Consider the following 26,221-nt stretch of genomic DNA (forward strand, 5'->3'; position numbering starts at 1 on the left):
CTGTTATAAGATTTCTTAGTGCTAAAGGCCTAAAAGCGATAGATATTCATCGTTAGATCTGTGCAGTTTACGGAGAAAACGTTATGAGTGATGGAATGGTAAGAAAGTGGGTGAGAGCATTTAAAGATGGCCGCACAAATGTGCATGATGAACAACGGAGTGGGCGTCCTTCTGGCGTTAATGAAAGTTTGGTGCGGGAAGTGGACGACAATAAGGTGAGAGAAAACAGACGCTTTACGATTTCCTCCTTGCGGGATGACTTTCCTAATGTTTCTCGTAGCGTTTTGTATGGCATTGTGACCGAGCACTTGAATTACCGAAAATTGTGTGCACGTTGGGTACCGAAAATGTTGACGGATGTGCACAAAACCAAACGTTTACACAGTGCATTGACTTTCCTTGAGCGGTACCACAACGACGGTGATGATTTCTTAAGCCAAATTGTTATGGGCGATTGAAACATGGATGGCCTACGTCACACCAGAATCAAAGCAACAGTCCGTGGAAGTTGAGCAAGGGCATCGTTTTGCTGCAAGACAATGCCCGTCCGCATGTGGCGAATCAGACCAAAGATATCATCGCATCTTTTCGATGGGAAACTCTAGATCATCCTCCGTACAGCCCAGATCTTTCGCCCAGTGACTACCATCTGTTCCTGCCCTTGAAGAAACACCTGGGCGGTCAGCGTCTTCAAGACGATGACGAAGTCAAAACAGTGGTGATGCAGTGGTTAACAAGTCAGGCGGCAGACTTCTATGGGGAGGGTATTCAAAAACTGGTACAATGTTATGACAAGTGCCTCAGTATTGACGGAAATTATGTAGAAAAGTAGATTAAGGTACAGGTTTTCACATAAAAATAAAATTATTGAGATATCTTAGCACGTCTTTTTTTTTAAATTTCAGAACGGTACTTACTTAAAAAAAAAAACACGCCTAGCATATGTTCATCTTGGAAAAATGATGGCAAAGTGAAAAGTTAATAATAATTTGAGATATATAAGAAACTATCAGCCACGATTGCGGTAATGAAACCAACCCTTACCTAGGTTTCAGCCCAAATAATTGAGCCTTCTTCAGATGTACCTGAATCTATAATTTGTCTAAGAGGACATGGTGTAGAAATAAAACTAAAACGGCCTGAATAGGGGTAGTCACATTTTTAAAATGCGGTGCATAAGTACTAAGTCAACACCAAGACTTAACTTGAACCCGGCGTGCGCCTCGTCTCCATGGACGCCGTGAGGTGAGCCTCGGGAGCTCACGTGATACTAAATAGGACTAGATAACGCGCTGCAAATCACCATGGCGGGGAACATTGCGCATGTCTAACTGAGACCATGACTGTCAAAGATAAAAGACCAACGCAGTTATATCATAAAACAAATAACTTATAGAAAGGTTGAAAATCTTAAACATAAAGCCTCTGCACCAAGTTATGGCTAAAATGTAGCAAACTATGCATGGATTTATGTAACTTCGAACACACTACCCCGATTTACACTATTAGAATATATCGGCCCTTTCACAACGAATGCTGCATAACGCACCCATCGTTATTAATGAAAGATGACATAGAACATAAAACAGCGAAACTGTAGTATGTAAACGTCATAATAATCTCGGTGAACCTGTACACAGATGGTCGAGTAGGTGTTTTTATCAGTTGATGTAGATATACTTCTTATTGATGACACGCACTGAATGAAGAATATTATCAAGATTAATTTTTTATCTTATTACTAAAACTAACGCGTGAGTGAACGAACAACGCCACTTCATCGCCATGTAATAGCAAATGACCAGCATAGGTCAAATTATGTTTTACGTGTAAAAGTATGGTGATTGCTTAAACGGACGTGCAACGCCCTTTCATCGCGCTTATACTTTATCGACCGACAGAGGTCAATTTCACTACGCGCTACAAAAGAGAATTATCGCCTCTTATGTTAAAGGCTATTGTTAAATAGATATGATAAAACATGCTTGACCTGAAAAGAGACATAGGAAAATTTTATGGACACTTGACATGGGAATACAGCATGTTCTTCACAGGGAAGAAGGAACGTTTTATCATATGCGGGAGACCCGCACCGCCATACTATGCGAGGCCCGAGCGGAGGTGGTTTGCCATTGCCTTCCTCCGACCGTAGTGAGGATGAATGATGATGGTGAAGACGACACAAGACCCAGTCATCTAGAGGCAGGGAAAATCCCTGACCACGCCGGTAATCGAACCTGGAAGCGAGAACGCTATCGCAAGATCACCAGCTGGTAAACAAAGACAGTCACAGTTACAACTCAATAAACAGAACTTGACAATGAAGAAGATGGCGAAAAATGAAACCTTGCAGCTGACGAACTGTAAATAAAAACAGACACTGTAAAAACACAATACAGCAGGAAAAGCCATAATAATAATAACAATAATAAAACATTGATGATGCTGCAACTGCAGTGAAACGTGTCTGGGACGAAAAACAAAATTGTGTTGTGCTAAAGGCGGACCCCATCCAAAAACATATGTTAAAGTACACTTACTTGCATATTCTTGGCCTCATTCATTGTAATGTTAAGAATCTAGCATGTGCTTTATAATTAATGGTAGCTAGTCTTCAAACTGTCTTTAGAGGGTACGTTTATACTGCAGCCTCGCTGGTTCACATCGCCAGCATACACAGACAACAGGCCGCTGACCAGCCACGGAGACGCAATGAACCTGCAGCTTCATCACTGGAGTAGCGTGCGCGCCGCTATTGTGAATGGAATCACTCATGCACACATGTTGAGAAAGAGACACGCACCTGTATGAGTGCCTTTCTTGCTTGGAGTGCAAGCACAGGCTCATGGCGACTAGACGCAAGCAGCACTGGTTAGCTGTTCCAGAAGGGCACATATTCTCACTTCCCGCTGCGTTATTAATCTGTTCCTACATGTACTGCATCTCCGGGAGAGGGCTTCGCTAGATTCCACACTTTTTCACCGCTACGTTCATTCGAGTGAAACCAATTGCTATACATTTACAACATACCCTACGCACTATGTATCATTACCAAGCATAATCACTCAGCAGATCTTAATATTCTGCGATTTGTATGGCGATATAATGAAAACCTTCGACTGAACTAACTCAGAATTCACTGCAAGGTTGCCTTCACCAATTCATTGTTTCAAGTGAGGTCCTCGAGGTATTTTTTCGTTAGACACATAACCAGGCTGCCGGAATGCAGTATGATAAAGAGACACGGTTTCACGTTAAAGCCTGAAAGACGACTCGAACTTTTTGGGTCACCAAAACTCTTTACAATTCAGCATAACGAAACTGTTTCACATGCGATGTGTATCAGCAAGATAATGTGATTCGTGATGACAAAAGGCCGGCCGCGGTGGTCTCGCGGTTCTAGGCGCGCAGTCCGGAACCGCGCGACTGCTACGGTCGCAGGTTCGAATCCTGCCTCGGGCATGGATGTGTGTGATGTCCTTAGGTTAGTTAGGTTTAAGTAGTTATAAGTTCTAGGGGACTGATGACCACAGCTGTTAAGTCCCATAGTGCTCAGAGCCATTTGAACCATTTGATGACAAAAGAACAACAGGAACAAAGAAATTCAATAATCAAGCTTCTCTTAAGAGATATATTCAAGAGAACTTCAGTTTTAAATGTAACAAGACGGACAATACTGTCGTAGTGTTTCATAAATGAGTCCGTTATTCTTGAATCATCCTGTACTAGTTGTAAATAATTAAATGTTAAGAAGTGGTACGCTCGTCCATCACATAGGAAGTTGTAAATTTGTGTTACAATAAGTATCGATAGTGAAAATATAATTTTTGTCTTTCCTGCAAATGCAGCGGGAGCAACTTCTGAATATAATGCTGCAGCAACCCAGGATACACCGGTACACGCAGCGCCCGCTTCCGTCACACCTCTCACTTATCAGAAGAAAACTGCAATTTTGCGATATTTTCGTCTGACTGTTATACATTCCCAATATTAACTGCCTAGCTTAGGAATACTGAATGGCTTCGTATTGTACGGTGTACACATAAGTTTCTTATAAAGCTTTCATGTATGTGCAGTGCAAGTATTATAAGCGCCAAACAAAAAGATGAATTAGATCAGCAGGGCCGGAAATAAACGTGCAAATAGCGTAATCGTATAATCTTTTCAGGAAAACATCCCATAGCTTCAGTTCTCTCTTTTGACCTGTTTGAAGAGGACCTGACAAAATTCATGCTTATTAATAATTGTTCGCAACGTGAAATTATTGATACCAGTACCAGTATCCAGAAAGGAGTGTGTTCAGTATTAAAGGCAAATGAAGGTCAATTACCTACCGACTGGCAGTTCGTCATATTCTGGAGTTAACGACTCGTTTGAAGTAAAAAAGGTCTTTTCTTTATTTAGCAATTACACTGACACTTCATAGAAGAAAGAGCATTTTCCATAAGGTACGAGTTTCGAGAGGAAACCAAATCATTTGAGTAATATTCGGTTGAACCAGAAAGATAACGCAATGCTTACTATTGAAACTTTCTTATATTTGTGACTGAGCATTTTTCAATTGTAAAGTTTGATAACAATGGCCAAATTCCGTACCTGGATCACTAGCACAAACAGTATTTCAGAAGAAGCCAAGCATCAACGCCAGTCATTTTTGTTTTTGATTTATTGCTTTTATGCGATTGATATTTATTTTATAGCAATTTATAACGCCCGATATTTCAGTCCTCACATCGGTAGATGCTGCTCATAAAGTACAAAAAGTGATTTCCAGACTTCCAGTGCTCTGTCGGCATCACTGCACGTGCGGGGCGCTTCTTATCCCATTCCTCTATCCAGTAGCAAAAAGAGGCAAGCGATTGGCTGCAAAGTGCCCAATTCTGCAGTAGTTGTCTCTGGAGATGGATTTTCAGCTCTCGTCGATTGACATCATAATTCCCACAGACTCTCTGTCGAAGGACAGAAGATGCCGTTAGGGGATCGTGTATTTGCAGTATCATTCAAGATGGCACTTAATACTTAAGCCCTCAGAAGAACGACTGTTATTTCAGAATTTTGAAATTTACAGTTATAATACGCCGTGACCTGAATTGCGGCATCTTATTGTTGGATAGTTAACAATCAGAAAAAGACGGGATAGAAGAAGATACATTTATTCATCCGTGGAACAATACAAATTGCATGGATGTTGTCAATTGTTGGTACAATATTCCTTATTAAATTCTTACAGCTTTTACAATTCTTATAATTAGTCTTGCAATATTTATAATTACAGTATGTCATCCACTGCAACGCTTAACGCTTATACTGTAATGTTTAAAACATAGAGTACCGGTATTACAAATATTAAGTGGCAATCTGTAATTATTTTAAACATGGCAATCATTTGCAGTTTAAAAACGTTTACTTACTAAATATGTTTTTAGCCCCTGACTAAAGGTATGGTGTTCATTTAGACTTATAATTTCCTGTGGCAGCCTATTGTACAGTTTTATATATTTATGGCACACTATTTTTGTTTTGTTTTTGTTTTACTTGTTTCACCCCCTCCCCCCATTCAGGTATGTAAGTATTGACTGGATCTAGTCTCATGGGTATATATTGCACTGTTTGTAGTATACCGACAAAGACTTCTTTTTCTTGTGTACATTATAATCTGGAAAATGCATTCCCATGGGACAATCAGAATTTCTAGCTTTTGCATAAATCAGTACAGTGACAAAACTTTTCTCCAAAACATGATTATATCACAACAAGGTCACTATTGCACATTGGTGCAAGGATTTGCAGACCATAACATGCTGTAGATAGTCCCTTTGACAAAGCCTGTACATGTTCTGTCCATTTCAGCTGGCAGTCTACATTCAATTTCAAGAAGATGGTGTCTGTTACGCATTCTAATACCCTCAGTGTTAATTTTTAATCTAGCATTATAATGTGTTTTATCCCAATGGAAGTACATAAAGTTCGTTTTCTTTATGTTTAGGCTTACTTTGTTTTTCGATAACCAGTTGTAGGATGCCTATGTAAAATATTTTGGGTCTGATTCACTAAAAATCCTTTTGAAGTATGTGAGATCTCAACTCACTGCACCCAGTTTTCTAGGTATGACTTTAACCTTTTGTTCCTAGTAACTCTAATTTATACAATAAAATTTTGTGGTCAATGGTGTAAAATCCATTCACATGATCACCTTTGTTCAGTGCCTCAAGAATGGTTTTTGTGAACAGTGCTGTAGAAGATTCTGTATCTCTTCTGGGTCTGGGTTCATTGTAAAGAAGGTTAAACTTATTTAAGTACTTTGTTAATCTATTTTTCATTAGCATTTCAATAATTATGGAAGTGGGGGACAGTAAAGAGATTGGTATGTTGTTTTCCACATTTCTTACATCACCATTTTAAGGTATGCTCACATTAGGTATTCAGAAGAACAACCACATGCTTTAAGGACACAAACTGGTATTTCATGTAGACTGGTCAATGTTTAAATAGGCATATAACTTGTGCCTACACACTCTCTCTCTCTCTCTCTCTCTCTCTTTCTCTTTCTCTCTCTCTCTCTCTCTTTCGCTGGATAGTTGAGTTTAGTGGCTGGTGTTGGTTCAGTAAGACATGTGTCTGGAAATTTCTGTTGTAACTCCTTAACAATGTTATTAAAGTAAACATTCAGGAAGTTCGCCATTCCTTTTGGATGGATTATTTGACTGTCTTCGTTTTACAGTTATGAATTTTAGTGTTTTTGTGCTATGTACTGTCTGTTGTTTGATTATATTCCAGGCTGCTTTGCTTTCGTTTTGTGCCATCAGTAGTATTTTATGGTTTGTAAGGTTTTAGCTGCTAGCAGTACTTTCTGTAAATTCTTTAACAGTTTTTATAAAATTGCAAAAAGAATGTGTTAGCCTATTTTTGGTTGAATTGAGACGCCTAAGAGTTTTAGAGGATTTTTTAATCTCTGAAAGAATGCATTGTTTTGCCAAATGATTCTTCAAATTAATTCCTGCAATGAGAAGACCCTTTTGTAAATATTTAATTTAGGGGCTTTTCTACACAAATATTTACTTTTAATATCTGAGATAGATGAATGGATAGGCCGAGATTTTTAGCCTTCATACAGCATTTTTTCCTCTCTATATTTGTTGATACAAGGTCTATCAATGTTGAAGACTGATTACTCCACTAGGACAACTTAAGAAGTGCATACACACCATAATTGTACAAAATATTTAAGTAGGCATTGCTGACTTCACTGTATTAATATTTGAATCCCCACAAGATGATTGTTTTTGAAAACAATACCTTATCTAAAGTCTGATTTAGACTTCAGAAAAAAATGTCCATATCAGGTCTGGAGAACCGGTACACAAAGACTGCATTTAACTTTTTAGCCTATGAGCTATGTTCTACTGTATCTCGGTGGTGAAGTGCTAGTCTACAAATCCAAAGACCTTGAGTTTGATCCCCAGACAATCCTAGGATTTTTGTATGTCATCCATCACTTCTTTCATCTTTGGCAATGTTCGTTGATGTGAAAAATTCCAACTTGCACCATGGTATGGAGTCCACATTCAACTGTAGGTCCCCTATAACTGGCTAGGTAAGGAAGTCCAAAAGTCAGAGGAAGGCAACAGCTTACCACTCCAACAGGACCATGTTTAGTAAAGCACTGTGGTGTCCAAAACAATCTTCAGATTGACAACTGCTTTGCTTATTTACTTTCTCTTACTTTAGCAGCTAATAGTTCAAAATATTTATCTACACTTAATGTAATAAGGCCATTTCTGACTTCAAATGATACCACTTTTTACATAAATACATGAACCCTCACCTTTCATGGAGTGTCTACTGTAGAAACAAACAAGTTCATATGACGTTAAAGCTATATACAAAATTTCATTCCTTTCACACAAGTATTCAGTAAGAAGTACAGTTGAACTGTCTAGTGTTTGCATGTCTACTTCTAGTTGCTGAACTATGTTTTTATAGATTGTATGTTTTGGTGGAACTCTGTTAAACATTTAGTTGCCTGTATCATGATGGCCTCCTCCTCTTTGTGCTTGGGATTAAAAACTGCTTCACATGGGATGGAGTCACTGTTTTTCTGTCCTTTTTTTGCTACACATTTCACCTTATGTTGTTTTCTCATCTTCTGGCGATACCTCAACTTCTATTGCTTCCACTGATTGACTCGACAAGTTGTCTATACACAGCCATGGTAATTTGTAATTTCTTTGACTTTGCCATTTGCCATATAAGTATGCAAGATTTGTACTGGGTAATTGAATAGATAGTGTGAATAATGACCTAAAAAAAGTAAACTAAGAGCATGAACAAGTGTTATATTCTTTTTTTGTTATACAGTTAATGTGCAACAATGATGTTGGGTTTGTTTTAGAAGGATAAGTAATAGAAAGGAAATTTTAATCACATTAGTAATGCTAAAATAATAAAACAGTTTTATAAAATTGCCCATGAATAACTCATCTTAGTTTGATTTTTGCATTTGTAGCAGCCTTGCATTTCTTAGAGTCTAGGAAAGGTTTGTACAAACAACTCATATACACAATTCTACATTTCCTTTCAGGGCAGTTGTTCGAGAGTTGGTGGAGACAGAAGAGGAATTTGGCCGAGACCTAAGACAAGTAGTGGAACGATACATGCAACCACTCGACAACCCTGCTGTGCCACGAGTTGTGCGGGATAACAAAGATGTCCTCTTCAGCAACCTTAAGCAAATTGCTGATTTCCACAACACGTAAGTTGTGCATTTAATTTTTCAATCTTCCAGTGTCCAGCTGCATTAATGTTTAGTGTGAATACAGCTTGTGTGAGAGCCCTAAATGCTCATATTAACACTCCAGCTTTTCCTTAAAGATTAATTTTCCCCTTGTATGTTGTTATTTGGCAACACAGTACACCAGATTGACTTTGTCCGTCCTTTGTGAAGTCCTCTGTGACACACACAGACTTCAAAAGCATCGGAGCCTGTATTGTTGGTTTTGGCATTGGCCATGGCCATATAGTAGGAACCGTCCCAGCATGTGCCTGAAATAATTCAGATTAACAACAGAAAACTTAAATCAGGATGCCTGGGTGAAGATTGGAGCCTCCACCTTCCCTAATACAAGGCCACTCTGTTTAAAACAGCACTACCTCATTCGATTTACCTCTAGTGTACAACACTGTTTTACGTATAAGTTTTTTAATAATGAGAAAGGCCACTGATGAACTATTAATTCATATCTCACTCCTTGTTACTGTAGACATGCATTATACATACATTAATGGAAAATCTCATATAAGAGGTGAAACAAATACTAACAAAGAGATAGAGGGGCTGGCCAGTACTTACCTCAGCTCAGTACAGCCGATAGATACACATAAAACAGAACTGAAAATTTACATTCCTAGCTTTCGGAACTTTGTTCCTTCATCAGGGAGGAGAGAGGGGAAAAAAGGGAAGAAGGGAAAGTGGATTCAGTTACTCACAACCCAGGTTATGAAGCAACAGGGAAAGGTAAACAGGGAGGGTAGCAAGGATGGAGGCATGGTTGTCAGAGGGAAGCCAAAGATATTCTACTGTAAGTACTGTGCCAGCTTCAAACCAAAGAGGATGCATACAGAAGTAAAGAGGTATATAGTATAAAGATAAACACAACTATGTAGGATGAAAAGATGCATGAATGGCTAAAGAGGAAAGGGAAAGAGGAGAAGACTGAAGAGTGAATGGGAGTGAGGTTGTTTAACGTAGGTTCAGTCCAGAGGGATGGCGGGATGAAAGGATGTGTTGGAGTGCAAGTTCCCATCTCCGCAGTTCAGAGGGACTGGTGTTGGGTGGGAGAAGCCAAATGGCACATACGGTGTAGCAGGTTCCTAGGTCCCTAGAATTATGCTGGAGGGCATGCTCCGCTACTGGGTATTGGGCATCTCCTAGGCGGACAGTTCGTCTGTGTCCGTTCATGCGCTCAGCCAATTTGGTTGTTGTCATGCCGATGTAAAAGGCTGTGCAGTGCAGGCATGTCAGTTGATAAATGACATGTGTAGTTTCACACGTAGCCCTGCCTTGAATTGTGTATGTTTTACCAGTAGCGAAGCTGGAGTAGGTGGTTGTGGGGGGATGCATGGGGCAGGTTTTGCAGCGGGGTCAGTTACAGGGGTAGGAACTGCTGGGTAAAGAAGGTAGTCTGGGAATATTGTAGGGTTTAACAAGGATGTTACGGAGGTTAGGGGGGCGACGAAAGGCAACTCTGGGTGGTGTGGGGAGAATTTTGTCAAGGGATGATCTCATTTCAGGGGTTGACTTGAGAAAGTCATATCCCTGGCGGAGTAATTTGTTGATGTTTTCGAGGCCAGGATAATATTGGGTGACAAGGGGGATGCTTCTGTGTGGTCTGGGGGTAGGAACATTGTTGTTGGATGGGGAGGAATGTATTGCTCGGGAAATCTGTTTGTGGACAAGGTCTGCAGGATAGTTGCGGGAGAGGAAAGCACTGGTCAGGTTATTGGTGTAGTTGTTGAGGGATTCGTCACTGGAGCAGATACGTTTGCCACGAATACCTAGGCTGTAGGGAAGGGAGCGTTTGATGTGGAAAGGATGGCAGCTATCAAAGTGAAGGTACTGTTGTTTGTTTGTGGGTTTGATATGGACAGAGGTGTGGATGTGAGCTTCAACAAGATGAAGGTCAACATCCAGGAAGGTGGCTTGGGTTTTGGAGAAGGACCAGGTGAAATTCAGATTCGAAAAGGAGTTGAGGTTATGGAGGAAATTAAGGAGTGTTTCTTCACCATGAGTCCAGACCACAAAGATGTCATCTATAAACCTATACCAGGCCAGGGGAAGCAGCTGTTGGGTCTTCAGGAAAGCCTCCTCCATGCAGCCCATGAACTTTAGTTATTTAATTTCCCTACCCACCAGTTACCCACTATGTACCCTAATCCTATACCACATTATTTACATTCATTCCGGAAGCATGCATCTCCCCATCCCAGCACATACCCAACAGCTCCTATCTCTCTTCAAAGTCCTCCACCTCTCAAACCCTTGCTTGGAGAACACACTGAGGAAGATCATCCTAGAAGCCAGCTGTAAACTTGAGTTCCATGCCACACACCACCTGAAAAAACTATCCACAGTGCTAGTGCAACACCTAAGAAGTGGGGTCCCTCTCCCTATCCCTCACAAACACCAACCACAACAGAACCTTCAACAAACCCCCCTCATAGCCAACAAACCTAGCCTAGCCACCCTACTCAATCTCCCCATCCCAGCACATACCCCACACAGACCAAATCTCAACTATAACCACAGTCAAATGCCACATATCACCAGTCCCAATTCAGTCCTAAACCTCTCATCCAGATCCCTCTCTCCTCCAGAGACATCTGTTCTATCAAAAGGCTTAACCTTTAGCCCCACACCTAAATTCAACCACACTGCCCTGGTTAAAGATCTCCTCTCATTCACTCGGAACCTCAACGGGAAATATCACTTCACTACCCAAACACAGCCCCCAAGTACTAGACCCAGTGTTGAACCCTGTCTAGAACAGTTCCGACTGCCTTCTCAAAGGGATCCTCCTCCCCTCCCCCAAAACCATCCCTTGCAGACATTTCAGGAATTCCTCACATCCAGTGTTGCCTCCCAGTCCTTCTTGAAGAACATCTCAACAACCCCCAACATCACCCCAGCTGAATCCCGTGCCATTAAGGAGCTGAAAATAGACCGCTCTATTGTCATCCTCCCGGCGGATAAAGGCTCCACAACTGTCGTACTTGACCAGGTGGAGTATGTGGCAGAAGGACTGTGTCAACTCTCTGACACCTCAACCTACAAAGCTGTTACCCAGGATCCCATTCCCTCCATCCAGACTGAGCTGCAAAAAATCCTAAAAATCCAAGGTCCCTCACAAGGCCTCACAACGGCTTCCATAGACTTACTCACTCCACCTGAGCCACGTACCCCTACCTTCTACCTATTACCCAAAATCCACAAAGAGAACCATCCTGGCCGTCCCATTGTAGCAGGCTTCAAATCCCCAACCGAACGTATCTCAGCTCTGGTAGACCAGCACCTACAACCTATCACCCGCAGACTCCCATCCTACATCAAAGACACAAACCACTTCCTAGAACGCCTCAAATCCATTCCCACTCCTCTCCCACCTGAAACCTTTCTTGTCACCATAGATGCTACATCCCTTTACACAAAACATCCCACATACCCATGGTCTCTCTGCCCTTGAGCACTACCTCTCCCAACACCCACCCGAAGATCTTCCAAAAACCTCATTCCTTATCACACTTACCAACTTCATCCTCACCCATAATTACTTCACTTTTGAAGGCCAGACCTACAAACAAATCAGGGGAACGGCCATGGGAACCAGGATGGCTCCCTCCTATGCCAACCTCTTCATGGGCCGCATGGAGGAGGCTTTCCTGAAGACCCAACAGCTGCTTCCCCTGGCCTGGTATAGGTTTATAGATGACATCTTTGTGGTCTGGACTCATGGTGAAGAAACACTCCTTAATTTCCTCCATAACCTCAACTCCTTTTCGAATCTGAATTTCACCTGGTCCTTCTCCAAAACCCAAGCCACCTTCCTGGATGTTGACCATCATCTTGTTGAAGCTCACATCCACACCTCTGTCCATATCAAACCCACAAACAAACAACAGTATCTTCACTTTGATAGCTGCCATCCTTTCCACATCAAACGCTCCCTTCCCTACAGCCTAGGTATTCGTGGCAAACGTATCTGCTCCAGTGACGAATCCCTCAACAACTACACCAATAACCTGACCAGTGCTTTCCTCTCCCGCAACTATCCTGCAGACCTTGTCCACAAACAGATTTCCCGAGCAATACATTCCTCCCCGTCCAACAACAATGTTCCTACCCCCAGACCACACAGAAGCACCCCCCTTGTCACCCAAATTATCCTGGCCTCAAAAACATCAACAAATTACTCTGCCAGGGATATGACTTTCTCAAGTCAACCCCTGAAATGAGATCATCCCTTGACAAAATTCTCCCCACACCACCCAGAGTTGCCTTTCGTCGCCCCCCTAACCTCCGTAACATCCTTGTTAAACCCTACAATATTCCCAGACTACCTTCTCTACCCAGCAGTTCCTACCCCTGTAACTGACCCCGCTGCAAAACCTGCCCCATGCATCCCCCCATAACCACCTACTCCAGCCCCGCTACTGGTAAAACATACACAATTCAAGGCAGGGCTACGTGTGAAACTACACATGTCATTTATCAACTGACATGCCTGCACTGCACAGCCTTTTACATCGGCATGACAACAACCAAATTGGCTGAGCGCATGAACGGACACAGACGAACTGTCCGCCTAGGAGATGCCCAATACCCAGTAGCGGAGCATGCCCTCCAGCATAATTCTAGGGACCTAGGAACCTGCTACACCGTATGTGCCATTTGGCTTCTCCCACCCAACACCAGTCCCTCTGAACTGCGGAGATGGGAACTTGCACTCCAACACATCCTTTCATCCCGCCATCCCTCTGGACTGAACCTACGTTAAACCACCTCACTCCCATTCACTCTTCAGTCTTCTCCTCTTTCCCTTTCCTCTTTAGCCATTCATGCATCTTTTCATCCTACATAGTTGTGTTTATCTTTATACTATATACCTCTTTACTTCTGTATGCATCCTCTTTGGTTTGAAGCTGGCACAGTACTTACAGTAGAATATCTTTGGCTTCCCTCTGACAACCATGCCTCCATCCTTGCTACCCTCCCTGTTTACCTTTCCCTGTTGCTTCATAACCTGGGTTGTGAGTAACTGAATCCACTTTCCCTTCTTCCCTTTTTCCCCCTCTCTCCTCCCTGATGAAGGAACAAAGTTCCGAAAGCTAGGAATGTAAATTTTCAGTTCTGTTTTATGTGTATCTATCGGCTGTACTGAGCTGAGGTAAGTACTGGCCAGCCCCTCTATCTCTTTGTTAGTATTTATTATACATACATTGTTTCATGACACTACAACACCGTCAGCTGATGTCAGGAACATGTCGTGCACTGTAACTTCCCATTCGCTAGCCTGAATCAGCATTCCTCTATAATGAATTAATGAATGAGGTGTTGAGCCCAGAAAGGGGATTAGGTGTTAGGGTTAATCATTGTATAGATTTAGGAGAATGTTTTTTTTTTCAGAAAAGGAGAAAGAAGAAGAATAAATTTGATGTGCATGTGCCAGGTGGAGATTTAGATGTTTCATTATTGTTATTATTATTTGTATTACATTATTTTACCAAACCACAGTCTTTGTTGCCTAAATAACTCTTGAATTTATGTGTTAAGAGGTGCTTTTTAACTAAGTTTATTTTTGCAAGTTCTTTAATCTCCACTGGTAATTTACTGTACAGTTTTATTCCTTGATAGAAAATGCTCTTTTGAGTTTTATGTTTATTCGTTCTTGGTAAATGTAAATCCAATTTAGATCTTGTACCATAGTAATGGATATTGCTGTCTCTACAGTAATTATCAGTGTCGTCTTTGATGTGTAAAACTAATTGGTAGCTGTATTCACATTGTGCAGTTAAAATCCCCAGTGCTTGAACAGTTCTTTATAAAGAGTTGGGTACTATTTTTGGTTATTATTATTGTGGTCCTTTTCTGTATTTTGAAAACTGGGTTCATATTTCGTGCACATGTTCCCCAGAAAATAACGTCATAGCTAAAAAATGAGTGTATATATGAATAGTACGTAATTGAAAAGAGACTGGTTGTTGACACACTGATGATAGGATGCAAAGGGGATAACATGCTGATGACAATATGTTTGCAAGTGTCTTTCTGTATTCACACCATTTCAACTGAGAAACAATATTCATTCATAGAACTTTTGCATTTGTTACAACGTCTGTAAATATAACAGCATCATTTTCCCTCTTCAAACTGAAATACAGGGTATTTGTTTTTTTTTATGTTGTGTGGTGACTTTATTGCTTATTGACCAATTATAAGCTTCCCTGATGGTTTCATTTTCTTTCTCTGCAACGAGTTCTCTTGTTTTCTAAGTTACTATAACATTGCTGTCATCACTGAAAACAATTTGTTCCCCGTTGCTAACACTACTGGGGAAGTCATTGAGAATATTAGAAATGGCGTTGGTCCTAATATGCTACCTTGATGAACTCCTATGTTAATGTATTTTGCTTCTGGTACGTGTTTTAGTAAAAGTTTAGACGTCTTTCAGGTGTGTGTTGTCTATACTCTTTGTACCTTATCTGCTAGGTATGATAGGAATCAGTTATTAGCTACTCCTCTTATTGCTAATGCTTCTTACTTATTTAGTAGAATATTATGGTCAGTGACATTGATAGCTGTAGAAAGATCTACAAATATGTCTGTGATACACTCATCGTTGTCAATGGCATCAAGTACCACTTTTGTGATTTCTGCTATGGCTGATTCCTGCTTCTGCCACTTTGGAAACCAAACTGTGATTCACTTAAAAGGTTGTATTTAATCAAGTAATTTACTGATCTGTCTTTCATAATTGATTGTATTATTTTTGAGAATGGTGTCAGCAGGAAAATGGGTCAGTAATTTTCTGTCCTCTGCATTACCTTTCTTTAGCAGTTGCCTGTTCTAAATACTCTAGAAATTTCCCCAATGTGAATGTTTTGTTTATTATTTCAAATTATCAAAAGTTAGCTGAAATTATTTCCAGAAATTTACTCTATTTCATTTACATATTCAGACTCTTTGAATCAGCATATTGTGTTTGTACCTTAAAAATAGTTGCACTATGCAGCAAATCCCTATGTTTTGCTGTGATTTTATTACTTACAGTGCTCCTATTTCACAAGTGTGTTACCGTGTTGCAGTTACACATCACCTGTTGTTGTTGTTGTGGTCTTCAGTCCTGAGACTGGTTTGATGCAGCTCTCCATGCTACTCTATCCTGTGCAAGCTTCTTCATCTCCCAGTACTTACTGCAACCTACATCCTTCTGAATCTGCTTAGTGTATTGATCTCTTGGTCTCCCTCTACGATTTTTACCCTCCATGCTGCCCTCCAATGCTAAATTTGTGATCCCTTGATGCCTCAAAACATGTCCTACCAACCGATCCCTTCTTCTAGTCAAGTTGTGCCACAAACTTCTCTTCTCCCCAATCCTATTCAATACCTCCTCATTAGTTACGTGATCTACCCACCTTATCTTCAGCATTCTTCTGTAGCACCACATTTTGAAAGCTTCTATTCTCTTCTTCTCCAAACTGGTTATCGTCCATGTTTCACTTCCATACATGGCTACACTCCATACAAATACTTTAAGAAACGACTTCCGGACACTTAAATCTATACTCGATGTTAACAAATTTCTCTTCTTCAGAAACGATTTCCTTGCCATTGCCAGTCTACATTTTATATCCTCTCTACTTCGACCATCATCAGTTATTTTACTCCCCAAATAGCAAAACTCCTTTACTACTTTAAGTGTCTCATTTCCTAATCTAATCCCCTGAGCATCACCCGATTTAATTTGACTATGTTCCATTATCCTCGTTTTGCTTTTGTTGATGTTCATCTTATATCCTTTCAAGACACTGTCCATTCCGTTCAACTGCTCTTCCAAGTCCTTTGCTGTCTCTGACAGAATTACAATGTCATCGGCGAACCTCAAAGTTTTTACTTCTTCTCCATGAATTTTAATACCTACTCCGAATTTTTCCTTTGTTTCCTTTACTGCTTGCTCAATATACAGATTGAATAACATCGGGGAGAGGCTACAACCCTGTCTCACTCCTTTCCCAACCACTGCTTCCCTTTCATGCCCCTCGACTCTTATAACTGCCATCTGGTTTCTGTACAAATTGTAAATAGCCTTTCGCTCCCTGTATTTTACCCCTGCCACCTTCAGAATTTGAAAGAGAGTATTCCAGTTAATGTTGTCAAAAGCTTTCTCTAAGTCTACAAATGCTAGAAACGTAGGTTTGCCTTTTCTTAATCTTTCTTCTAAGAAAAGTCGTAAGGTTAATATTGCCTCACGTGTTCCAACATTTCTACGGAATCCAAACTGATCTTCCCCGAGGTCCGCTGTTGTATTGAAATATGTGAATTAATTGAGGAGAATATCCCATTTTTTCCCGGTTGGTTTAGTTTTGTCATTATGCTGTTCCATCTTCCTAGTGTTGCTAATTGCTGCACATAGTTCTGTGATGTCTTTTGTTTGAAGATGAGTGTGCATTTGTTTCAGTGAATGTGTTGGTGATGTCAGTTTTTGTGTGGATCATAAATACCTACCTCATTGCTCATGGAAGGTCAGCAGCAATATGGAATGCTTGTCACTTGTGGAACAAGCAGTACACTGTTTGCGTGGCATGCAGTCAAGATTTACTGCAGTATTTAATGAAGGAAGGAAGCTTGCGTTGAATGTCCCACTGACATCGAGGTCATTAAAGCTGGAGCACAAGCTTGGATCATGTCAAGGATGGAGAAGGAAACTGACCATGGCCTTTCAAAGGAACCATGTCGGCATTGGCATGGAGCAATTTAGGGAAATCACGGAAAACCTAAATGTGGATCGATGGACGCAGGTTTGAACCACTGTCCTCCAAAATGAGAGTCCAGTGCGCTATCTACTGCATCACCTTGCTTGGTGCAAGATGTAAACTGAATGCTAATATGCCTCACCACTGAGGCTGGTTGTAGAATTACTTTTAAAAGAATGTGCCCTCATACCAAACAGTGCCTAAAACTTCCAGGTATGTGGGATCTTGCTGTACCATACGGCTTCCATCAATATCAGAGCAAGGATCACAAAAAGTGTGTAGAAATGTAATAAGAGATGTCATCTATGATTTAGGCTCTTCAGAGAATGAACATTGAAAAGATTGTGCAATAATAGTAGTGGGTGCAGGCATCAGTTAGCATTCTGTTGAGGATGTGATTGTGATTTTTATTCATCAAGTAAATTACCTTTCATACAGCTATGTACTTGTAACAGAGGACATGTCATTATGCATATACATATAAAAGCAGACAAAGTGAGTACATGTAATAGGTTGCACAGTATATAAGTAATGCTACATAACACACAATGATGTGCAATTCATAATTATTTACAATACCAGAGTTTAAAAAAATACAATTTTGTGTTGTATGATGATAAATAAGTGGTTCTAATTCTATGTTACTTTCTAACTCTAATTCTTAAGGCCAGTTTCTCTTAACATGATACATAAATTTTGTCACTAACAGCGTGAACTTTTGCCCACTGTTTACTCATATTCTCAGCCACACTCTATTCTTCTTCTGTTAGAAATATTTTTAAGGTTGCAGGGAGCATCTCAGTTTTGAAGTTTTGTAATTCTTTTGGCAATGCATGTGTTTACATGATACCAGAATATCTAGTTGTTTTCTGAAAAATCTGTAGTCTATGTGAACAATGTACGAAAAGACAGATTGCTGCTTACTGTAAAGAAGACACATTAAGTTGCAGACAGGCACAATTAAAAAACATCACTTAGTTTTCAGTCACAACCTTCATTAGCAAAAGAGAAACACACACCATTCATACATACAAGCAAACACACCTCATGCACAGATGGTCAACTCCAGCATCTCGGGCCGGAACACCTCGGATAAGTCAAGAAACTCCAGACACTACCATCCTGTTATCCAAGGCCTTTAGGATAAATTCTGTTTATGATTCAGCTGCTGTTTCTGTTGATTTCCCTATCTGTTATCCAGGCTCTGCTGGAGGTATTACATTGCACTTTTTCAGGTAATCAGTTACTCTGTTGACTATGGACATTTCTATTTTTATTTATTTATTTGTTTATTTTTTGAAGAGTCTGATACTAAAGGTAATTGTAATTTATGCATAGGCACTACTTTTATTAATTCAAGTTTATCAGGAAATACTCCTTCTTGGAATGATCAGTTGACAATATCCAGTAGTGGTATAATTATTTATGCTGCCACCTGCTTGATTTGGTGGTTTCACATTTCATCATGTCCAGCAGACTTCTTTGCCTTTAGCTTTTTTATAACGCTTGTCTCTTCCTCCTCAGATGATGATTTCAGGAACATAGACCATTTGCTACAATAGTATTGGGCATGTCATTACAGAAATAATATAAAGGAAACAAATATAAATAAAACAAAAATAAAGCAGGGTAGAATTAGGTGAGGATAGGGCAGAAGATCTGTTACCTTGGTCTGGTGATTTCCTTGGTTATTACAATCATGCATTAGGTTTTCTACAGTATCTATGTAGTTATTCTTCAGGATGTTGGCTATTTCTGTTTTACCTGTCACAATTTTGTTACTCACTTTCATACTTCTTCTGTTTCATTTATTTTTTGTGCATATTTTTGTTACCTCTCCCAGAGTTAATTATATCTCATGCTGTTGTCATTTTCTTGATGATTTTGAAATAATCTCATTAATTGATTTGCCATTTGCTTATCTTACCAATTGTCTGGTGCTGTTTATAGGTCTCAGTAATTCACCTCTGTTTTATTAATCTTTAGGTAGCCTTCAGTTCTATTATTTATTTTATGATACACTGCTTGCTTTGAAGAATTTTTCTTTTCAATTTTGTATTTGGAAAAGCTTTGTTAAAGTAATATATTAATGTTTCTTGAAGAGTATATGGCCACTGTTCTTTTCTCAACATAACTTTAAATATGTTGGTGTTTCATTGATTTCTTCATTTTTATCTTCTGTTTTGAGTTCAGGCTTCCATATACTTCACATTGCTGCCCAAAATGATAAGAAAGTCTTGTTTGTAGAACCTTTGTTGTATATGTGTTGCTAATTATGTTAGTATAATGTTATCAGTAACAGACTCAGTTTCCAAATTCACTCATTTTGGTTCCAGTTCAGTAGCTTTCATATTGCATTAGCAGCTCCTCAAATTTTTGCTTTCTTTGTGTCTCTGTTCCCATATCAGTATTAAAATCACCACATATTACATAGTCTTTCAGTTTGTTTGTTTTTCTGAATTTTTTTTATTTATTTTACCACTTGGTGACATTTACACGTTGAATACTCTTAAATCATTGTACACAATACCTGTAATTTCAAAGTCTTTTTCTTCACTTTTGGGTACACTTTTTTACGTATCATTCATAATGCTATCATAATTCTCAGCTGTTTTAACAAATATTGCGTCTCCTCCACTGTTAAATTCTGATCTGCAGAAATAGTTTGCAAGAATATAACAATTTATGGTAAAAAATTCATATTTCATTGTCTTTTAATCCATGTTCACTTACACACTATGTCAGGGCATGTTTCATTTGTATGTCTTCTGCTTCTAATTTTTGTTGCCCATGTATTACACATTTTGATACAGAATTCTGAGCTTAATTGATTTTTCTTTATGTTACAATTCTCAGTCCCTATTTGATTATCATGTTTTTATTTCTTGCCATTAATACATAACTTCCAGGTTTTTTTTCCTTCTTTGACTGTATCATAAAAAAATCACCAGCCAGGTATTGACATTCTGTCTTTTTCCTTACTGAAGTTCTCGTAGGCATTTTTCCATTTGGTTTTTCTTTTTTTCTTTTATACAACTGTTGCTTGGTGCTTCTCATTCACTTAATTGGGCTCAGTTCCAGTTCCTCTTCTTCTGCAGTGGATTTTGGATTTTTGTTTATTTTTTTCATTTCTGTTGTGGAGGTATTACAGCTCAGCTCAGTCTCATTAGGTCTAGTATATGTTGCTGTCTTCATCACTGGTTTTTCATTTTGGATTGATTTGCAGTGGTATTAGTTCTTCTTCTGGAGCTGATTTTGGATTCTGATTTGATTTTGTCATTACTGCTCTGGAGATCTCATTCAACTAATTGTTCTCAGATAAATTTTGAGTAACTGTTTTGGTTTCTGTAGATATGTTTTATTCTTAATGATGATTTTTTTTTCTGTCTCACTTACCAGCTCTGCTTTCAGTCTGTACACAAAGCTGTTTTTCCTTTAGACACCAGTTGCAGTCCATGCCTTTTAAAATCATTTCTGCTGAGGAAGGTGTTTATGTTCATTACTGTAGGAGATTCTGCCTATCTGCTGCTTTCATTATTTAGCTATTTAATCTATAAATGTATTTGTTTTTGGCTGGAATGTCATATCTGTATGGGATTGTACACAACATTAATTTCGTCAGAACTGTATTGTGTGTTATTTCATAAACAGTTTTTCAAAATAAGTGTGATTTTTCTTCATTGTAGCTGTCATTTGTTCTGGCAATCACAATATGGCTGTTAATTTTTACTCCAGTATTGTTTTTTCATTAACAGTTTGTGTTACTTTTGGAATAATGTGCAGTGACATTATGTTGGAATAATGATGGAAATTGCTGGATGGAGCAGTATGTACAATTAGGGAAGGTAGCCACTCACCTATAACAGATTGATGCATGGAGCACAGAAACACATAATAGAAAACAGCTTTCTCACTATCTTTTGAGCACTGACTCTTTTTCTAGCAAAAGTACACATTTTCAAAGATAACAACACTGACACCCAAATGCCCTTTCCTGTAGGACTCAAAAGCTAGTGTGACTCCTGTCTTCTGTTACGTGTTTCTGGGCTCCATGCATTGATCCACTGTAAGTGAGTGGTTACTTTTCCTTATTTTAGTTATGATTTAATTCTTTTCTAGAATATTATTCAGAAACTTTGTGGACTATCTACCATGAGTGTCACTTAGTAAAAGAACTTTCAGTTTTAGGCACAATTTTTTTCCATCTTGTTTAACCAGATTTGCTTTGTTTGAATTTCTGCAAGCTTCCTTGTAAGGTGTTTGATGATCAAATGTTGTCATTGCTTCCAAGCAGCTGTTTCAAACTATTGCACTTGTCATGAAACTCCTCATTTTCTGATCTGATGGTATTCTGTATGATGAATGCTTCTCATACTAGTTTGAAGATCATGAAGAAAACACATGTAATGTCTTCCATAAAAATATCTGAAGCTTCATTAATAAAATGGATGAACATCTCATATCGATACTCTTGGATCGAGTGACTGATGACATCGCTATTTGATCCCTTTCTCTCCCCTCCCACTCACCAGCCAACCAGCCATCTCATATTCATAGATGGCTTGATGGAATGTGTGCAAATGTGTTGTGCAAATCTGAACATCTAATGGATATTACTAAAATTCAACATAGTTATTTTCATGGATTCAAGCTAAAGTCACACTACTGTAGAACCAGTAACAAGAAAGGGTGTGTGGCAATTTATGCAAAAAATGAAATTAAATCCTGGTCCCTTTAGATCAATTAATATTGTGTTGAACAGCTCTTTGAATGTTTGGCATGTTAGTGGATCAGGAATTACATGAGCTTGTAGTACTGACAGTTTATGGGCTACCAGCAGGAAATATCATAAAGCTGTTAGTAGTAGGTTTAGGAAGGTTATGCAAATCTTTGTGGAGACTTTAATGTTGATTTTCTGTTACAACACTACTGATCAAAGACACCGGCAGTTGTTGACGCCCACCTGTGGACTATGCACCATAGCAAAATTCCTTATGAGTATAGAAACACATAATGCAGCAGCCATTCGCAGTTTGTTTTTAAACCTAACAATTTTTAGTGCTCTAAATATAAAATCAGCAGTCAGTGGATTATCTGGCCATGGTGGTCGTGTGTTATCAGTAAAATATACTGATCATTGTAATCATTAGCAGTGACTTATTGTTTTTGTAGAGAAATTATGGAGAGAATGCTCATAAAAGATTTGTAAAGCAGACTCTCTAAGTGGAAAACTTAACTCTTTCATAAAAATGTTACTACAGTGCTTTGGGTCACGATTTGCTCCAAAGGAAACATAACAGAAGCAGGAATAAGGGATAGATAACTCCTGATGGAGCTATTGTATCTGCATACTCTGAAAGGAAGCTGACTGGCATACAATCTGGACTGGAGGCCTTGCCTTTATTAAGTGATTTAATCTGCTTAGCTACACCAAGGATGACTACTTGTAAGTTTTTTATGCAGGCAACTGTTCTAGGTTGAATTCTGGAATATTTACTTTATCATTTTTGGTGTAGAGTTTCAGAAAACAGCGTTTAGTAACTCTGCTTTTGTGGCACTGTCAACAGTGACATCACCATTTCTATCACACAGTGAAGTTATTGACTGCTTCTTGCTGCTGTTATGCTTCACATATGACCAGAATCTCTTTGGGTTTTCTTCCAGATTTCAAGACAGAGTTTTGTTATGGAAACATAAAAACATCTTGCATTGAAGTTCATCCTAAATTTTTAGTTCTGTAAAACTTTGTCAGTCTTGGAGAGTTTGTGTCCTTTTAAATTTGGCTAATTCCCTCTGCAACATCGTTCTGACCTATTTTGTGTGACATGGGGGATCAGTGCCATCGCTTATTAATTTATGTGGTATGTACTCCCTTTGTTAGAAAAGCTCCAGGGTGGTTTTTTTTTTTTTTTAATTTCTGAGTTTGCAATAGTAAAAAGGAACAAATGTTGTCATGTTACCTGTTATTTGCACATCCTTGAAAAGACCTTGGCTGTGTTTCTGTGCTGACTCACTATGTGGCAGAGCTGTGCTTAGCAACACACTGTTTAGGTCCTTGGCACATTAGTTACGGTGAAACAACGGATGCTGATTATGAACAAAGAGTGAACATTAAGTTTTGTGTTAAGCTCAAGAAGACCCCTAGTGAAACATGGACAATGATTAAGTAAGCATATGCAGGCCAGGCACTTTCAAGGAGTGATGTTTTCAAGTGGCACAACAGGTTTTGTGAAGGTAGAGATTCAGTGCAAGATGATCCCAGAGCTGGTCACCCTTCTTCAGCACATACTGATGCAGACTTGGAGCATGTAAGACAGTTATTGCAAGAAGACAGTCATGTACCTGTGCATGCGATGTCAGAAGAGCTTAATTTGACTCATAATGTGTGCCATAAGATTTTGTGTGGACATTTAGGGAAATGGAAACTTTAATGCACAACTTCTCCCTCACACCCTAACAGATGAATGGAATGAGGAAAGATGAAGAATTTCTGTTGAACAACTGGATCGAGCCAGACATGATGCCAATTTTCTGTCAAAGATTATTGCTGGGGATGAAAGATGGTGCTACAAGTATGACCCTCACATGAGGCATCGAAGTTCTGAATCGCGGAGTCCTAAATCACCAGCCTCATAAAAAGTCAAATGACAATCATCGAAAACAAAGACAGTATTGACCATATTCTTTTATAGTAAAGGATAGTTCATCATGAGTATGTACCCGCATGTAAAACAGTGAACCTGACTCTTTACATTGAAGTCTTGAAATGTTTGTGACAAGCAATTTGACATAACCTCCCTGATTTGTAGCATTCTCAGAACTGGTTCTTACTGCATGACAGTGCAAAGCCACATACCGGTAGTGCTTTATCTGTTACTGAGTATATGGTCAGATGTTCTGTTGTTGCCATCCCACATACATCATACTTTGCCTGATCTTTCACCTTGAGATTTTTTCTTGTTTCTGTGAGTGAAAAGGTGACTGAAAGAAAAGCTTCATCAAGATATCACAGTCATCCAACCGGCTGTGTCAAATGAGCTTACAAGCTTCAAAGCTGAAAATTTCCATGCTTGTTTCCAACACCTCCAGAAACTTTCATAACTGTCTATAGATAGCCCAGGGGACTACTTCGATATGAGCTAGAATCATTACTTGGTAATTGCAATTTTTATTTTTATTTTTTTTATTTTTTTAACCTGTTACGGAACTTTTCAGACAAAGGGGGTATCTGTCAGTTGCCATCAATACTATTTCTTTGAATTCAAACCACATTTGGTCTATGCTTCCATAGTCAGATCGGAAGGAGTAGACTGTCTCTTAGAAAAATGTCAAGCTACTTTTTATCTGCTTTTTTATTTATTTTTGGTAGGTTTGGATGTTTGGTATTCAGTCTCACTACAACAGTCTTATGGTCACTAATCTCAGTATCCCTCATGATGCTCCCTATTTGCTCAAGATTATTTGTTGCTAACAGGATAAATATGGTTTCACAACCATTATATGTTGAGTGGTCTGCTGAGCTAATTGTTCAAAACAATTTTCTGAGAAAACATTCAGTACATTGAGACAGTGTTTTGTGTCTACTGGTAACTTTAAACATGTATTTTTACCAATATACGGAGAGTAGATTGTAGTCACCACAACCAACAATTGTATAAGTGGCGTACCTATTTAAATAAGACTCAAGCTTTGCTTGGACTGTTCAGCAACTGTATCATCTATTTCAGTGGGTTAGTAAAATGAATCAATTATTAATTTATTCCAGTTGTCAAGTATATCCTCTACTCATACCAACCCATAGAAACTATCTACTTCACTTTCACTTCTAGGTACACTGCTTTTGACAGCAATAAACACCACCACCAACTGTATTTATTCTATCCTTACTGAACATGGTTAGGTCTTTTGTAAAAATTTTGGCTCAACCTATTTCTGGCTTTAGGCAGCTTTCTGCAGCTATTATGATTTGAGCTTCAGTGCTTTCTATTTGTGCTTGGAGCTCTGTTCTTTCCCAACACAGTTATGACAATTTGCAACTACAATACCAGTTTGTGCTAGGTCTACCTTCATCAAGGCAATTTACACGATATGGAAGGCTGGCAATAGTCTGTTGAAAGAACCCCTGGAAGATGGCAGCGGCACTAGTGACGTCAAAAGGAAACCTGTTTTATTGATGCAGTCCAAATGGTGCAATCTTCGAGTCTTTGTCAATGGGAATCTCAAGATACACCTCTTCAAGGTTGATTTTGGAGAACAGTTTACCACCTGGAAATATAGTAAAAGGGTTCATCCAAAGAAGGCAAGGGATAAGGATGTATGTCTGCCTGAGCATTAGGGTTGGCTTAAATTTTCCGTACAAAAGAAGAGAGCTGCCATGTATCCTGACCGCCACTAGCAGTGAAGCCCACTGACTGTAGGGGTTGGGGAACATAACTTATTGCTGTTCAATTCAACTCAAATCTTTGATTTGCTGTCAGGAAGACAATGTGGTTCTGAAAGTCCATTGCTTTCCCCCAAACCATTTTCAAATGGTGGCACAGTGGTTATGAAGCATGTCAGTGATAGCAACTGTTACTGATGAGCTGAGAGGGTGTACTATATGATACTCTAAAAATTCAGAACCAGAATATGCATTGAGAGAAAATATACTCTAGACCAGTGGATCTGCCTCAATCAGATGTGACAGTATTCAAGA

The 26,221-nt window shown here is 39.2% G+C and overlaps 1 protein-coding gene across 2 annotated transcripts in view; it reads left to right on the plus strand.

The window, feature by feature from the left end:
- The first annotated feature begins 8,620 nt into the window (after positions 1 to 8,620).
- The window catches only part of LOC124774939 (obscurin), a 694,794-nt gene continuing 677,193 nt past the window's right edge, over positions 8,621 to 26,221 (plus strand). Inside the window, exon 1 of one of the 2 annotated variants that reach the window (XM_047249630.1) lies at positions 8,621 to 8,752. In XM_047249630.1, the coding sequence (XP_047105586.1) occupies positions 8,655 to 8,752 (98 nt within the window). In that variant the 5' untranslated portion in view covers positions 8,621 to 8,654. The remainder of the gene's footprint in view (positions 8,753 to 26,221) is intronic. The other variant, XM_047249632.1, reaches the window with a different exon arrangement.

The sequence above is a fragment of the Schistocerca piceifrons genome, chromosome 2 (assembly GCF_021461385.2).
Source record: "Schistocerca piceifrons isolate TAMUIC-IGC-003096 chromosome 2, iqSchPice1.1, whole genome shotgun sequence".
Lineage (NCBI taxonomy): Eukaryota > Metazoa > Arthropoda > Insecta > Orthoptera > Acrididae > Schistocerca > Schistocerca piceifrons.